Genomic DNA, 18653 nt, shown 5'->3' with positions numbered 1-18653 from the left:
GCATCTTCCACAAGTGCTATAGCATTTTTTTGAACTTTTATTCATTATTTATATTAATCATGATTATACCGTGTGGCAGCATTCCAATTTTGTTGTGTTTCGGAAATGCCATGACAATAAAAGCTATTGTTCTATATAAAATATATAAAAGCATAAATATCCATGTGGACAATAGTGTCACCTGTAATAATAATAATAAATAATAATAATACTAAATTGGAAATGACATGCAGAGCCTCCTGTTAAACAGAAGGTGGACCCTGAACGGGTGATTTGAGTGGCTTTCGCCCTCACAGGTTCCCCGGATGGATTCAGCAGTCGCGGCAGAGACGGCAGGAGGCGGCGGTGGAGCGGAGGGGGACGGGGACGCGCACGGCAGGGAAAAAAAAAAAAAAAAAAAAAAAAATCCCGACTTTTTATTCCCGTCACTGTCCGTCCGACGCGCAAAGACGCAAACGCATCAACGGGGGTAACGGAATTGTGGAAGGATGACGCCGGGGAGAGGGACCCACGGGGAGCCGTGACGCGCTGGAGGAACCCTCGACAGACAACCCACGGAGAAGGTGAGCGTCTCGTCTTTTCCCATTTGGCGACCGAGGTGCAAGTTGGATTTGGATGTGAGGTATTTTTCTTTCAAATTTTTATTATTATTATTTTTTTTTTTGTGTGGAAATGATCGGAGGCGACTTTGGATGCGCTTCTCTTCAGACGATGCGTCAGACGTCCGCCTCCGCAGATCGGAGCGCACGTTGTGTGAAATAATAATAAACTAAAAATATTTAGATTATATTTATATTCCCCCGGAAAGACGACACACGAGATTACTGCACTGCATGTGACCAAAATTCTTTTTTTTTTTAATTTAAATGACTGTTTTCCGTGCTTTTTGCGTGTGTGTGAATAACAGTCCGAGAACTCAAATTCAAATTGAGACCTTTGACTGCTGTTTCCTTATTTCTTTCTTTTTTTTTTTTTTTTTAAACCTACCACCCGGGCGACATTGTTATCGTTGAAGGGCTACCGCAACCGTAATAAAAAAATAAATTGCAATGAAAGACGCAAAGAAATCAAATCCAGCATCTCCCTGCAGGGGGGGTGGATCGCCATGGATACGCCTCGAGTACCATTAAACAAATCAGATAAACGCACCCCGAGATCAATCGATAGCAGTCACTGACGAGGTGGTATATAAGGCTAATGATTGGCCGAGCTCCTGTTTACCCAACAACTCTCTGACAATACGGTCCGAAACTTTTGCTGAGGGCTCGACAGCCGTGGCGAGCGGCGCGCAGGGGTGGGAGAGAAAGGAAGAACTGCCTTTTTTTTTTCCCCCGCTTTTGAAATAATTCCCACTCCTGCTTTATCCTTTTTTTTTTTCCCAGGACCAATGCTGTCAGCGGAGAAATAGACAGCAGCAGCAGCGGCGGCAGCAGCAGCAGCTGGAATTTACCCACCCGCTCTCAAAGCCCCAAAAAAAGATGCTGGGATTTACGAACCGGCCGTTTCGGGGACGAGCGTTCCCGAAGAGGCCTTTTTGAAAATATTCATGGGAACTCCCGCGGGAGGGTGGCGGTTGTGACAAGGAACCTATGGATGACCCAGTCCGTGGGAGAGCCGGCGCCCAGACGGTTGACCTCCCCAGCAGCTACGCTGTCCATCTAAACCCTTCCCCAGAGAGGCACAGCTGCGGTAGGCCGGGGATGTGATGGGGTGACTGTTGACACCCCCCTCACCCACCCCCTCTCTTACTTTATCGCCCGCGCGACGCAAACGATGGATCAGAATTTCTCAACGGTTCGGGACGGCAAGCAGCTGGTGTCGGAGAGAGACTCCTCCAAGCGCGTGCTGACGGGATGCTTCCTCTCCCTCCTCATCTTCACCACGTTGCTGGGCAACACGCTCGTGTGCGTCGCCGTCACCAAGTTCCGACACCTGAGGTCGAAGGTCACCAATTTCTTCGTCATCTCGCTGGCCATCTCCGACCTCCTGGTCGCCATCTTGGTAATGCCGTGGAAGGCGGCGACGGAAATCATGGGGTTCTGGCCGTTCGGCGCCTTCTGCAACGTCTGGGTGGCGTTCGACATCATGTGCTCCACCGCCTCCATCTTGAATCTGTGCGTGATCAGCGTCGACCGCTACTGGGCCATCTCCAGCCCGTTCCGCTACGAACGCAAGATGACCCCGAAGGTGGCGTGTCTGATGATCAGCGTGGCGTGGACCCTCTCCGTCCTCATCTCCTTCATCCCCGTGCAGCTCAACTGGCACAAGGCTCAGACCACCGGCTACGCGGAGCTAAACGGCACGTACCCGGGCGAGCTGCCCCCCGACAACTGCGACTCCAGCCTTAACCGGACCTACGCCATCTCCTCCTCCCTCATCAGCTTCTACATCCCCGTGGCCATTATGATCGTCACCTACACCCGTATCTACCGCATCGCCCAGAAGCAGATCCGGAGAATATCCGCCTTGGAGAGGGCGGCGGAGAGTGCCAAGAACCGCCACAGCAGCATGGGGAATACTTCGAATATAGAAAGCGAGAGCTCGTTCAAAATGTCTTTCAAGCGCGAAACCAAAGTCTTAAAGACGCTCTCGGTCATCATGGGAGTGTTCGTGTGCTGCTGGTTGCCGTTTTTCATCCTCAACTGCATGGTTCCGTTCTGCGAGTCCAACATGCCGGACGATACCGGCGAGTTCCCCTGCATCGGCTCCACCACCTTCGACGTGTTCGTGTGGTTCGGCTGGGCAAACTCGTCGCTCAACCCCATCATCTATGCCTTCAATGCAGATTTCCGCAAGGCCTTCTCCATCCTGCTGGGCTGCCACCGCCTCTGCCCCGGGGGCAACGCCATCGAGATCGTCAGCATCAACAACAACATGGGCGCGCCCAACACGAACCCCAACTGCCAGTATCAACCCAAGAGTCACATCCCGAAGGAGGGGAACAATTCGGCGGGCTACGTGATTCCGCACAGCATCCTGTGTCAGGAGGAGGAGTTACAGAAGAGGGACAGATCAGTCGGGGAGATCGAGGTAGGAGTGGTAAATAACACCCTGAAGAAACTCTGTCCGGCCATCTCGGGGAATCTAGACAGCGATACCGAGGTCACGCCGGAAAAGATCAGTCCCGTCACGCAGAACGGACAGCACAAAGTCGCGTCGTGTTGAGGAGGGGCGACGGCCGGGGTCGGAACGCAGCGGCGAGGCGCGTACGTGCGCGCGCACCGGGACAAGACGGACTACTCCGTGCACGCGCCTGACAGCAACATAGTGAGTGTGTTATGTACAAGACTGTGAACAAAAACCTACAAGGAAACAAACCTTCAGAATGTTTTTCAAGTTAAAAAAAAAAAAAAAAGGCACTTTATCCTGGACGTAACTATCTGCAAAATACTCTCAGCATTTATTGATGAAATTGAAACATTTGATGATAAATGTTGATAATGTGAATATTGAAGCAGAACCGTCGTGCGCAAGCATACATTTTTTTGCAGAATTGCAAAGACGTGTACATCCGCACGAGTATCCTGTACACTATCTTGGATGGACTTATATAGAGCGGAGGAAGACGTAGTAACTATTAGCAACTTGTCGCGTAGGTAGGCGGTTCCCATGTGTTCGGCGAACGGAAGTTCTACGTGGGTAAATCGGTGGATGCGTGTTTTTATTATTTCCCTCTGAGTTAAAAATCTCGACCGCAGACTGAAAACACTCCGAACCGCGTTAGAAGTTTACTTAGATACAATTCCTTTACATGCCAAAGTTCCAATCTACATTAAAAATGTGTAAAAATCGCATCTTTAAACAGCAGAAGCCAATCTCCCCCGGATGACGTGACGATCTTTTGATATAAGACGATGTCTTAAGTGATGTGGGATTTTGACCAAACAAGCTCAGAGGTCTAACTGGATGTTTAGACGCCAGAGAACCAGAGAGAAAGTTCTCCCGAAAGCGCCGCAGGTTTTCTCCCCCCCCCGCTTCATCTGATCCAGGCTCGAACAAGTGTTTACCCGAATTTCATGTTCCCCTTTTCCCGCCAGGTTTATTATTCAGCCTCTCTCTAAGGCCGTCTCCTGTCCTCTCCTCTCAGATTTTCTGCTTTCCTGTCCTCAGTCAGCAAAGTCCCTCCCCACCCCCCTGCCTTGCGCTGGCCCAATTTCCTCAGCGTTGTCAACTTCTTCTCTTCAGTCTTGCCCCCCCCCTTTCCCTGACTCTTCGGTCAGCACGACCGTTTACACCTGGGTCCCGCCTCCTTTCTGTCCCCTCGGTGGACTGTGTTTTTGTTTTCCCCCTTTTCTGCTATTCTATGCAGACTATGAAATTTGTGTGAATTGGTTGCATTTTTTTGCATTCCCTTTTAAATTTCATTTATTTCCATAATAATCTCTTATAATTGTAACAAAAAACTAACAAAAAAAACAGATGATGATAATAATAATAATGATAATAATAGTAATAATGATAAAATTGAAATAAATAAGATAATAATAATAACAATAATTTCATTATTGTTATTATTATTATTATCATCTTATCTTACTATCTTATTATCTTATAATTATCAAATTCATTGAATCCTTTGATTTCGCCCACCTTCATGGACAATAATAATAATAATAATAATGATAAAATTATCATTGTTATTATAATCAACAATAATACAATTATTATTATTATTATTATTATTATTATCATTATCTGTTTGTTTTTTTTTTGTCAACCCTCCGTTTATTGCCTAAAACTGACAGTGATCTATTTCAAGTCCTCCCTCCTCCTAAAGTGGCACTCATGTTTCTATTTTTAGCAAATGCCATCAGTTGGTAATTTGAAAAAAGTACAGTGACTAAAAATCCCATGATTTGATGACAGGGTTCGGGGGGCCGGAGGTGGAGGGGGTCTGCAGTGTTCACTCAGCCAGAATGTAAATGACGCTTTGTGACCTTTTGCAAACTTGCAGATATCTGATTTTGTAAATTGTTCATGCTGGGAGCTGCGCCGTGCTTTGGTGGCAATGTGGGACATGCAAAGTGACATTCAGTATATTTGCAGGGACGTAAGCCCCCCTCAATTTCCCCATCATGAGAATTACCATCTATGTTTGACATCTTATTTTAATATTTGTTCATACTGTATTGTCCTAATTAATCATATGGTCTCTCCTTGGCTCTTATTCTACATTCAAATTCATTGAATCATTTGATTCTGCTCACCTTCATGGATATTTTTCTCCAAACCATTTCAAGGAGCAGCGGTTGATTCAAACCCTCACTTTAAAGATTGTACATTTTCTGTATTTCTTTTTTTTTTTTTTAGTCAGGTCAGAAACTCCCATGTTCAGCAACGACATGTTGAGATTTTCGAAATGATAAAAAATGATTTCTAGCAATTTTTAGATTAAGTCCCGCCTGGGTCACCGAGGGGAGGCCAACTGAAATGACGGGTTTCATTTCATGGGTCTAGTTTTCTCGATTTGGACATTGTGATATTTGTTGCGTCGGAACATCGAGGGGAGTATTTTGGTGAGGATGGCTGTGTCCTCGGCGTTGTTTAAATCAGACTTCCGAGAGGGAGATCGGTGCTTATTCGTATTTCCGATTAGCCTTTGCTCTACGTTTGCTCACCGTCGGTCTTTTTAGTCATAAAGCAGCGTAATGAAACACCAGGAGCCTGTTTCCCGAATTCCACGGGACTCATTTAAGTTTGATTTCAAGTTTCCGGAGGTAATTGATATTCCAAATTAAACTATGAAAATAAGACATGACAAAAAAAGAAAATGTAATGTGCAGAAAGTATTACGTTCATTAGTGTGTTTAACTCAGTCTGGGCAAGTCCACACATTATAACTACAAAAAAGCAATTTATTACCAAGGTCAGACAAAACAACAGCCAATCTTCTGTTTCACTCATTTTAATATACCAATTAAATATATGCCGCGTGTTTACCCATGCTTTACCCATGTTTACCCATGGAAAGTGTGTTTGTGAAAATGCACGAAACCGTCATACATCAGGGGTAGAAAGCTGATCCAATAGAAAGCAATTGGTCTTGAACGCAGCATTTGATTTTCCTGCTTTGGAAAATCCAATGTTATCTGGATGTTAACAAAGGGGTGGGGTGGGTGGGGGGCGTTTTAGCTCGATATGTGGCTCCGCGTGTGACACAAAAGCAACCTTGTCCTCTTTGCCTTATCCTCATTTCATACAGCCCCGTCAGTTGTATTTTTCGTAGCTCCCGTCCGATTATAATATATTCGGATACGCTTGTTTCGGATTCCAAAATAGTCCATATTCCCTTTTAAAGTGCCACAGTTGACTTCACTGTCCCTCTTTCAGCTCAGCTGTTACCATTTAGAAAAATAGCCAACCGTCCCATTTAGATTATTTACCCGCTTCCCTTCACTGACCACCTTTTTTTTTATTTTAAATGTATTTTTTTATTCCCAAAAATAATCTAGCAAGAAGAAGCGATAAAAAGCAAAGAGCACAAAACACGTCGGGAGGGTAAAAAAAAAAAAAAACGCCTCTGAGAAGATTTGTTCGCCCACCGCTTCCATCCTTAACCTTCCTTTTCCCGCTCTTTCTCGCTCCTCCGCTATCTCTCTCTCTTTTCTCTTGGCTGCCTCTGTCGACTTGATGAGTGTTCCAGATGTTAACGCGCATGGAATTTATTATTAAACAGACAGGGCCTACTGTTTCCCTTCTGTATGTTTGAGTCAAACCCTTGAATTCAAATGCCCACCTGGTCAACATTGCTATTAATCTTTTACCAAATTTATTCATTTTTTTTTGTTTTTAAGCAGCGCATTCAGGGTAAGGCTCTTAATTATATATAGATTCATCAACTTTTTTTTTTTTTAGGGGGTTTTGAAAAGTTCACCAGATGCAGTTTTGTATATTAATGCTGTATGTATAAATTTTAGAGAAAAAAAAAAAAAAAAAATCAAAACAAGAAATCTCCCCGGTGTATTTGGGCTCCAGGTGAAAGCCCTCAGAGCCTCACCTTGTCAAGTCAATGAGCCGTCTCCGAAGCTGTCGCCGCTTTGATTTTCGGACAAGGGCGATGGAGGCGTGAGTATACCTCCCCACCCTCTTCGCCCCAGCCCGAAAAAATGTTTTGTTTGATCAGGGGAATTCTTCAACCCCCTGGCACGCCCTGCAAGTTTCTCAGCAGACCTTTTGACAGTGCACGGTCTCTCAGAGAGTGTCACTACATGCCTTCGAACAAGTTAGGCAAATGACAGAGGCCGAGAGATGTAGGGTTTGAAGGGTAAGGTTTTTTTTTTTTGTTTGTTTTTCTGATGTTCGTTTTCATTTTATCATCTGTCCAGGATGACGTCAGAGCCCCTACCTCGACATTGATTCAGTAACAATGCTTTAATAGGTTAAAAAAAAAGAAAAAAAAAAGAGATAAATGGCAGTATTTTATGGCTGGGGGAATGCAGCAGGGATAGAGTATTGTATAATGATGTTCAAAATGTAGTTGTGATAAACACAAGTGCTTTTTATCTTAAAAAAAAAAAAACCTCAACGTGTGTAGCAAACTTACATGCTGTATGTTTTACTCCATTGTGGGATTTTTTTTTTTTTCATTTACACTTTTCAGATCCAGCGACTATTTATATATTTATTTATTTACATGTTTCTGGTGTTCATTCATGAAAGTGATGTCAAAGATTATATTCCTCAGAGTTATGGCAGTATTTAGTTTACGGTTTGTACAAAATATGCCCTTCTTGTTTAAAAAAAAAAAACAAACAAAAAAATAAACATGTATGGTTCTTTTTTGTTTTTCATCCGTGCATCCTGCTTTGTGTTATTTGAGCAAGCTGTCTGGACACGAGCGCCGCGGTACTTTTGACTCCGACTGGGTATCGGAAGATCATGTCGCTGCAGTTGATCAATGGGGATTGATTTTGAACAGTGACGCAAATTTTTTTTTTTTCCGGCTCCCTGAATGTGGTGTCCTCGCTGTGTTCCTGCGTTCCCCTTGCATTTACATAACCTGACAGCTACTTGACAGCTGACAAATCCTCTTTCTCCACCCTCCACCACTTTAATGTGGCCGTGCCGGCTCCAACTTCCATATAATAGTGCATTAATTGACAAAAGCAGCTACTGTGCATTGATATAAAAAATATCAAAACAAACAACAAATGATGTTATATCATTGGTGCGACATACCTCTGCATGTCTGACAAAATACATTTTTAAGAGAGATGCCCTAAAGTTCCTTTTGTGAAGTGCGTTTCTATGGCGAACAGCCCTTTGCTCATTCTCCGCTGTCTTTTGATAATGACAGCGTCACCTTGGGATTTGCGACAAGCAAAGTGTTGTAGTATATAAATTGGATTTACTAACAGGTCCCTGTCTTTTTTTAGTAAATCCCACTGGAATAGGAATTACAGTCTGGAACTGTTTTTTTTCTGCGTTATTTTGGCTGAAACTTGATTTTATTAGCTTTGAGTCTGAGGGCAAAAGTTTCTCAAAAATATTTTTTGCCCACCTTAACTTTAGAATTCAACAGTATGAAAGTTGAATGAAATCTGGTAAAAAAAATACTCTATCTATACATTTGAATATAGATTTATGGATATAGTTGGCAGTCTAGTTGGCATGAGCGAAAGGGATGAAGAGAATAGACTTTGATAGAGGGACATGATTCGCTGTGGCGACCCCTGAAGGCTAGGAACCCCAGCCAGGAAAGAACAAGAACACACACACACACACACATTCGTACACATACACATCGATTCATCCAAAGATATGTATATTCATAATTACACAAATGCATATATGTGTGTATATACTGTGCATAAACATACATACTGTAATACATACATACATACTGTAATATACATAATGTATACATGTGGGTATGTACGTACAAACACACACATGTACGTTCATGCACAGTGTATATATACAATCACACTGTTTATACACAAACCTATGTTTACGTTTACTGTATGTTTATGCTCAGAATATATGTGTGTGTGTGTGTGTGTATATATACATACATGCACTGTATACACACACACACACACACACATATATATATATATATATATATATTATATTTGTTTGAGTATGTATTTTCCCGTTATGCACATTCGTTCACTGGAAGCCCTGTGAGGGAAAATACACGGCGGTCAATGACTTAGCAGGATCCGATTATGAAATCTCTATCTCCTCAAAGCAGGTACGGGTTTCAGGCACGAACAGGAGCGTCTGACAATGGAAGCAGGCCCGAGTGCTAATTTTGCTCATCTGTACCATGTCAAAGGATAATTCAGGTAGCTTTAAAAGTGTTGCCTCGATTTCCCAGAGGTCAACGTGATTGATAGGGACAAAACGTCTGTCAGAAACGGAAGTCTCTGACGGCAGTTTGGGATTTATAAACAAGTGCTTCGAGTGAGCAAACCTAACAATCGTCCCGGAGGGTCACGTGGCTTTTTCATAGTTGCCGGTGTTACTGGAAGTCAAATAACTGCGGCCCCCATCAATCATTTTCTAATCGCCTCATGGGACTATCAGGCAGAGGTCGGGAAATTGAATGATCTTTTGTTTCATTTCAGGTTCAACTCACACTGATTTCTGCCCCGACCCAGCTTTGTAGCCAACTGTGAAAATAATCTTAATTTTAAAAACAGAAGCAAACATTTATTAGATTAAAAAAATGTTTTTTGATTTAATGACACTGATCACATAACCTGGTTTGCCAAAATATTTGTTTTGAATATTTATAGAGGTATATTATTAAACAAATTGGTTTTAAAAAACACTTTTGTCGATAAAGCACCCATGGTGGCAGGGGCGGGGGAGGGGTTAAGAGTGGAAGTACAGTCAAGGTTAATGATAGGCTGCAGGCAGGAAAGACACAACTCTGTCTTTTCTACGCTGCGCCTTTACTTATTCCCAACTTGGCAGACTGGGGGGGGCGGCTGTGGTTCAGTTGTCCCTCCAAATGGAAGGTTGGCAGCTCCATTCCTGTCTCCTCCTTTCTTGGGTGCCAAGGTGTCCTTGGGCAAGACACAGGACCCCCACAGGAGGTGTGGATCTGAACAGAGTTAGAGAGCAAAAGGAAATGTCTCTTCGAGGCAAAAGTTATGATACGGTACACAGATATCCAAAAAATTACCGACCTGAATCTGACATAATCTAGAATCAGGACAAAGTGCTCCCACACCATATGCATACACAAACACGTCCAGAATGGGTAACAGGTTGAAGTAATTGACAGAACTACATCCATGGCACTACCCTCCGCCCCGAGGGATGGCTCCCGACATCCCAAACAAAAAAAAAAGTGGAGTTTACCCATCACCTTCCAATATCAGATGTATCTCCACATCAATGAAACTCGGTGAGAGGAAGGGGCTCTGTGGAGGGGACCCACTGGTGGGGTGAGGGGGGCGGCTCCAGGAACCTGGGCCATGGGCTTGGCGAATGAACTCAAGGGCTCAGCCATGGTCTTGGAACCATCAAGATATTCCCTGGTGCCGACCCGCAGTTGATCCCCTCCAGGACTTCGGCCATGGGCTTGGCGAATGGACTCGAGGGCTCACCCATTGGCTGGAAACCATCCCTATATGCCTTTGATTCCTCCAGTGGGTCCCCTCAAGGGACCTGAGCCATGGGCTAGGCGAATGGATTCGAGGACTCAGCAATTGGCTGTTGACCATCAAGAAACACTGCCAGCTTTTGGATCTGGACCCCCGGGAGGTTCAGTTGGAGGGTCAGGACCACGTTGCACTCCATCATGGATCCCATCCATCACGCAGTCCAGAGATGGCATTTGGTTCTGTGTCTGGATCAGAAGAACCTCTTGGGCGCCTATAGCTGCCACTAGCATGTCCATGTCGGCCGTGTTCATCATGGTCACTTTGTCCCATCGAGGCTCAGACAGTCTCGATGAGGGAACAGTCACAATACACGGATATTCTCAAATTCAATCTCAACTTCAATGCAAACCTAGACAACAGACTGGGGATACAATGGGGACAAAGAGCTCCCACTGCAAATGTATGCTTCTGGAACCAACCAGAAAGCACTTTTTAAATGGAAACCATACAAGATGGCACTGTAGGTGGTGTATGGACACAATTGCAACAACTATGCACCAAAAGAGAAAGAGTTCAAACATTTTACTAAGATTCTGACAGCTGTTGAAACGTTCGTGATAACAGAACGCAGACAAATCCGGGAATCTGAAACGGGCAAGGTCGGTACCTGGAAAACAGGCAAGAGGAGGGAAAAACCTGGCAACTCGTAGGACTGGAGCTGCAGCTTTCAAATCTGATTGCCTGCCGTGGTCGGTAACTGTGCATCAAGGTGGACCAAATCAGCTGTCGAGGACGGACCAATGGAGGAACCATTGAAGTCGGACTTTTTGGAGTCCTACCGGTCGGTTTACCATGCGAAGCCAAGCCAGGAAAATCTTCCAGGAAGTCAGCAATCATAGTCATTAACTCCGAGGGCATGTAGCTGAGGGGGGCTTCCCAAGGATACTGGTAAAGGGACTGGTCTGGATCCCCAGCATTAAGAGTGAATTGGCCAAAACCCGGAAGGGACAGGTGAGAGAGCCTATCTCCTTGCAGATGGGGGCTTGTAGAGAAGAGTGGTGCTGGGTCCATGTTTTGCAGGTTGTATTTTAATGCGTAAGGTATGGACCTGGTATGGTACCAACAGAGCAAGACTTCAAAAACTTTACCAGCAGAAGGTGAATATTCATGGTTATAAGTTATATATACCTGAAGGTGCTATTTTTATAGCGATCCTTTTTATTCACCCCCTCCCCTCACAGATTTATATTTCCGCTAACTTTAATTCGTTTTCATTGTTTTGGGACTAATAAAGGGACATGTTGAGTTATCTTATATTTGTAAGTGCAAATACTGAAAAGATGATGTGTTGACCATGGTGTCTACATTTCATTTGGACACAGAATGAATAATCCTTATTTTTACTTTATTTCATTTCTAGACTTGAGATTCAGTAAATTCCGGAGTCAACATACAACATGACAACATCAAGTCCTACGGTATATGGCGATGAGGGTTGCTGAAGCATGTCAAAGAATGGGATGAGGGTTGGGGTATGTGTCTGGGTAGACTGAGAAAGGCGTTAAGAGGTAAGAAACTACACATTTTTATGGCCAAATAAGGCCATCGAATTCACGGGGTGGGTGGTTTCCTTCAGGCTCCGCCGAGCTCAAACAGCTGGAGGGCTGTTTGGTTTGCGAAACCTGAAGAATTTCCGCTTTGCATCGAGAGTTAGCCGCTGATGGCGGAGGCTTGTAACCAAGCCAAGCCTCGAGGGTTTGCACAAGTTGCAACGTTCTGGCTGGAGTAACGACGCGGTTCCTCCGTCTGACTCAGAGAGTCACAGGGTGGAGTGAGCGCGTCCACCAACAGCCTAAGTAATAGATTTATGTTGAGATGTTAAAAATATCCTGGCAACTCTTGTTGTACCAGTTTTGTTGGCAATGACACTGGAGAGTATCTCTCCATAGTCTCACTCCTGTGTCAAGGAAAAGGGTATCAGCGGGTACGAGATTATTTGTCAAGCCGACCAAACAACATCTGTTCATCTTCATTATTATTATTATTATTATTGTTGTTATTTTTGTTATTATCATAATTTTTGTTATGATGATAATTATTATTAAGAATAAGAGAATAAGAGATTAAGAGCAACTTTATGTATCTCGAAGGTAATTGTTTTGCCAGTTACAAGAAAAACATAACAATGATAATTAATAGTAGACAATTGTAAAAAACAGTAAAAAAAAAAAAAAAAAAAGAAAGGGAGGGGGGGACTAAGAAATACAAATAAACTATAAAGTGTCTTAAGGTCTTAAGTACCAAGTGAAAGATAGGAGTGAACAAGAGTATGAAAAAATATTGTTCATGAAGCTGTTATGGAATGAAATATTGCACAGTTATGAATATATATACAGATAAATTATTACAATTTACAGTAAGTGGGTGAGATTTTTTTTAATTTATTTTTTTATCTCTATTATCATTGTGATTATGGTTGTTATCATTACTAAAATTATTTTAGTTTTTTTTTTTAGGTTTAGATGCCATTATCTTCTCCTTATTTGGCAATTTGAACCGGAAACGGCAGTTTTCAGAACATCCACATTATCTGGCAACGGCTTCGGTTCAGCTCACGCAAGTGTACAAGAAGCATGAAGAGGAATACACATTGGAGCATTGTGCTAGATTTTGCTTACAATATTTAAAATTTCCCCGTAATAAATCATTTGCTTGTTTTTTTTTTCATCTCAGTTTTACTTATTTTATCTTTGTAATTTAAATGCGGGACATCGCCACTCTATCAGTGCAGGAAGACATGGACAAAACATACATTTTCGTTTAAGAGAGTTAATTGTTTTGGGGTTACCCAACTGAAATTTTTGTATTATTTCAGCCACGAAGGGCGGGTTAATTTCATGTTTATATCATAGTTGCCTGGGGCAGGATTTGGACTTAAACTCCGGTTTGCAAGGAAAAGTTCTGATGTAACTTTGCTTTTAAACAATTTAGGAATAAAGAATCTTTCTCACAAGGATTGACGTTGGTGACAGAGCTATAAATATTGTACAACGAGAGTAAGAGGATGTGTATATGGCACACATGCAATATCGGGGATGGCAGGGAGCAAACTGGAGGTGAGATGTTATTTATAAGGAAAACAAAACACAAGAGAAATATAGGCTGGGAGAAAAGCCCAATTAGAACATTAATGAAATGAAAGTGGAAGAAAAAAAAAATGTGTGAACATTGATGGGAGTGAGCCAGAACAAGCATCTGAGGCAGGAACACACGGAAAGTCCCGATGGGCGAACGACAGAGAAACAAAATAAAAACAACAAAATAAAAAGGTTTCAACGGCTGAAAACCAACAGGGAAGAGAACATGACGGCAGCTAATTGGGGAAATGCTAACATATCAAAACGGAGAAACATCCGCAATATTGGACTACTTCTTAGTAAGACGTAACAACTAAAAAGAGAAAAAATGAGAATGCACAAAGTCGGAGACCTGAATAAAAAAAACATCTGAAACGCGGGAAAATCAGAAGTCTGGAAAAAAAAAACAGTGAACTGTGCGAAAATCAAAACTCCAAGCCAGTGACTGTGAACCTAAAATCCTTATCTGCCTTATCGCCTAGTCAACGGGGATATTAACCTTTTTCATAAAATATTTGATCATTCTGCTACTGCTGCTGAAAAATTAAAGCTCTGGAGTAGCAACATTTTTGTTAGGTGATATAACAATAACAGAGATGTTGACAAAGAATTAATTTTGGCTTTGCTGTCTGTTCTTGTTTTAATGTTGCTGTGAAAAAAATATGGTGTACACAGCTTCGTCGTGGCTTTTCCTATCAAAAGAGAAATTAAATTTTTCCTTTTTTTCCCAGACGGTAGCAAATAACGGCTCCTCGTTCTTAGGGATTCGTGTTTTAAAGTGAAACGTTTGACTTTCTTTGAAATGTCTTCATGTGTTATTCATGAATCCCATACCCTGCCTGGCGATGACAGCGCTGTTCCTTCGGAGTTAATCTTGTTTTCAGGTTGAGCATGACTTTCTATTCTTTATTTTTCCATTCTCCGCATTGTCTCACTGTTATGTATGAACTTTTAAGTCAAATTGCACTTTGTCAACATCTCTTGTGAAAAGTCCCTTTCTTTTTTTTTTTAAATGTATTTATTATAGGCAGTGCTCAAAAACAGACCCTCGAACAAACAAGCTAAAAAAAAGTAAATTTTATTCCAACATGCATAGATGCTTTACAGATTATGGATGCAAATAAAAATAGTGTGACTGGAAACTAAATTTCCTTTTTTGCTTTGCTTAGATTTTCACAGCGGAGACCTAACAATTAGCAGGTTTTTATAACCTTGTCAAGTTTACTGCTCGCTAACTTCAACTGAAAGGAATCTCCGGTGCGCTGCTTGAATGACCTGCCCTCCCACCGAGAGCTGGCGGCGCAATGTCAGCAAGCATAGTGCCCACAGCTGCTCGTGAATCTCTGCTCGGAAAATGGATTAGCCCGGAAGAAAAGGAGACGGCCCTTTGTCCCGTTTGATCAAATCATCCTCCTTCCCCACTCGTTCTTATATTTCATGGAGAAATTGCTATTAAACTCACAAATGAATGAATGAATACATCGCCTCAATTCTCTGTCTTTGGCAGTCTGACTTTTTATAATCTCCCTCTTAGCCGTTTGGAGCTATGGTTCCTTATCACCGTCACGCGATGCTACATCGCTATCTTACCATATTTAATCAATTATTGGATCCGAAACCTGTTTAAATAAGTTTAGGACTAAAGTTGGACTTAACATGATTTTCGATATCAGAACAGTTTAGGTTATGCTTGGGAGCTGGTATGAAGGGCAAAAAGTTTCCAAAAAGTTTCCAGCACTAAAGAAAACAAAGTGAAACCAATGAATGTAAAATGAAGCCGTCTAAGCACGAATGCCGTGGATCGAGAACGTCGTAAAGCGGAGGACTTCCTGTATTTAATATTAAGATCCATCTGCAAAGATAACAGCACTTTACTTGGTCTTCCGTTGATTTGAACACAAAGTTGAGGGGTTCCTCAAGTCTCTGCCTTTGGCACTCCGATTTTTTATAATCTCCGTCTTATCCATTTGTCTGTCATGCGATGATACATAGTTATCTCACCTTTTTAAATTTATTTTGGACCCAAAGCCTGTTTTAACGAGTTTAGGATTATAGGAGGTCCTCGACTTAACTTGCTCTTTATGTGATTTTCACCGTAAGTCGGCACTGCCGTCAGAAGAGTGTGACTCATGCTTGTGGAGTTGGAATGAAGGTCAAAAAGTTTCCGACTGATAAAAGAACAACACAAAAGAAAGCGAAACTACAACCTGTGAATGTAAAACAAAGCGGCACTTGACGATGTACTGCTTTCATCCGCTCCTCTCACCAACTAATTCATGTCTTAATGAATTTATGGGAGATGGTGACATAAGCATGAAACCAAGGACTTCTCTTTATTCAACATTAAGATCCATTTACAAATACAACAGTAGTTTGTCTTTCATTTATTTACACAGATTTTATGATCTGGCAAAACAATTACATTTATAACGATATTATCCACAGAGAGCTGCAACTGCAGATACCCAGTTTGTAGTGACGGACAAATTTCTATTATAGCATTTTGATGGCTGGAATGCAAACCTCCTATCTGCAAATTTTTTGATTTTGGGTTTTTTTCAATGAATGGTGAGAAATGGGCTGGCTCCACATGCTCAGTCTCTTTGCTAGATAATCCCGCCCTTTCTTTTGACAGAAATGTCACATGACAAAACTCCTATGTGCACAATGAAGCAGAAAAAATTAGGAAAAAAACTCTTATCTGCATTGTCAGTGGTAAAAATACATGCCATGTATTTTTAAATTATAACATAGAAATATAACCTGTGATCGGTAGAATATTCTTGCATATCTTTAACAAAGACCATACTGCAATCAAATGAAAGGTTTTTTTCATTTCCTGAAAAAAGTGTTTTTTTTCAGATTGGAGGTTTTGCATTCCAGCCATCGATTTGATTTAGAATCACTTTACATGTAATCTGTTTTTCCAGCATGGCGGCGGCAAGTCCGAGATAATGGATTAAATGTGGATGGGAGCCAAGTTGTGGCACGGACAGCATGTTTATTTTTTTCGGTCATCCCAGCCTCTGTCATCAACCTTCTCCTCCGGGAGCTGAAATATGTGTGAAACCAAAATCTGAAAAAAGCCTGAAAAAGGAGAACCCAAAAACCATTAGACTGGCACCGGACGTTTGGGTCGATCGGGAACATGCGACCGAAAAGCTTCCTATTCGTCTCCTGCGAGAGATCCACACCGTCAGCTCGGCCGCTGTTGACAGGGAGCGTAGTCGAATGTGTCAGTTTGTCACGCCGTCTCCACCCCGGGCTGCGCACGCACAGAAAGACGGGAGGCCTGCGGCGATTTTCATGATTCGAGTAGTTCGTGCATGGACGCCGCCGGACTTAAACCCTCACCGAACCGAATGCAGCACAGTCATGCATGTTGTTGTTTTCTGAAGGAGGACATTTTTCTAGTAATCACAGGTCAAAGTAGAGTAGTACCTTTTTTTTTGTTTTGTTTTGTTTTGTTTAATCTGCTGCGTATCTCCGTGTGAGTTTAAACCCGCTGCCGTTCACCTGCTCCTCACTGCAGCATCCTCTTTGCGTCCCCCCCGCCCCGCGCTTCCTCGTGCACCTGTCACCTTGGGCTACCACGTGCACTCCGGCCAAACTGGCTGAGCGCCTTGCTCCGGTCACTGAGGGAGGTTAGAAAAATAATTCACAGTGTGAGATTTTTGTCACTTTTGTTTATTTATTATCATTTCTATTTTTTAATTGTTGTCCTTGAGTGTCGAATAAGGCGCCTCAAATGAATTGTATTATTATTAGAATATTATCATTATCATTGTTGTTATATCTTTGACATCCTCAACACCCGACAAAGAAAAAAAACCTAGTTTTAACTCCGTATGCAGAGGTGTTTCACGACATTTGCAATAAGTCCTCCCGACCGTTTGGTTGTCTTTGTTGAAAATCCCTGCATGAAAATAAATAGGCTTCTCATTCATATGCACGAGACGTCTTGGGTACCGAGAGACACAAAAACAAAAAAACATTACAAAAAAAAGCATAGGGTTGTTTGACAAAACTGTGGAACCGATGCCCCCTTTTTTGCCGGAACGCGATACAGAATCGTGAAATAAACGCACTGCAGAATTTCTCCTCATGCTGTCTGGGTGAACAACGGTTGAAGCCGCCGTACGGCAAGTGGCGAAACGTGCAGATGGAGAGAACATCTCTGCCGGGTGAACTTCAATATAAGGAAAAAAATGGCAGGAAAATGGTTCCTGTAAAAAGTGCATTCTCAAGTTTAATATTAATTTGCTCGATGTGATACCTTGAGGTACGAGTTTGCTTCGTTCTGTGAACGAGATTAACTCGCTTGTATATCAAATTCAATTTCCCCATTAAAATGAACTTAAACTCTATTAATCCCTTTATAAAAAATTAACTTCATTAAAAAAAAATATATAAAAAATAATAATGTGTAATAGAAGGGAACGTAAAGAAATAAACTGGTTTTATGAAGTGTATTTAGCTTGAATATTGGACAAAGATGCTGGCGGCGGTGGAGGAAGTCACTTAATGCTACAACATATTGTGAAATCTAACCGGCACATTTTATTGCGAAACCTAATTTAGCACGTGGTGAATGCCGGTCCTCCTCGACTGGCTTCGGACGCTTCTTCCGATGACGTTCCCGACGTTTGCTGCACCAAATCCCCCGTGAATGTGTTACGACATCTCAAACAATGCAGGTATCTCACCAACAACTCCTCCATTTCTTCATGGACAAGTTGACACGCCACCTCCCTCATATGTTGTCATGATATTCCCAGAGTTACCTTGTGGTGGCAGCGTGTCTATATCTCAGCTCGTATCACAAAGCAAAAAATTGACTGAGCGACGGCTTATATCTCGTAAAACTCGTAAGTTAAATCTCTCATAGGTCAACGTTCCACCGTACTTGTGTGATTATGATAAAAATGTCTGCATGGGGATTACTATATTAATTTTC

At 42.3% G+C, this 18653-nt stretch overlaps 1 protein-coding gene across 1 annotated transcript; it reads left to right on the top strand.

The window, feature by feature from the left end:
• The first annotated feature begins 385 nt into the window (after positions 1-385).
• On the top strand, positions 386-4436 carry drd1b (dopamine receptor D1b). The gene is made up of 2 exons (XM_086176869.1): positions 386-563; positions 1383-4436. Exon 2 carries the CDS (start codon positions 1774-1776, stop codon positions 3163-3165), a length of 1392 nt encoding a protein of 463 aa, XP_086032995.1. The 5' UTR covers positions 386-563; positions 1383-1773; the 3' UTR covers positions 3166-4436.
• Positions 4437-18653: the final 14217 nt, after the last annotated feature.

This window comes from Fistularia commersonii, chromosome 29, assembly GCF_037954325.1.
Source record: "Fistularia commersonii isolate RoL2024-O1a breed Wild chromosome 29, RoL_Fcom_v1.0, whole genome shotgun sequence".
Classification (NCBI taxonomy): Eukaryota; Metazoa; Chordata; class Actinopteri; order Syngnathiformes; family Fistulariidae; genus Fistularia; species Fistularia commersonii.
Note: the sequence above shows the minus strand (reverse complement) of the source record. Positions and strands in the feature narration are given on the sequence as shown.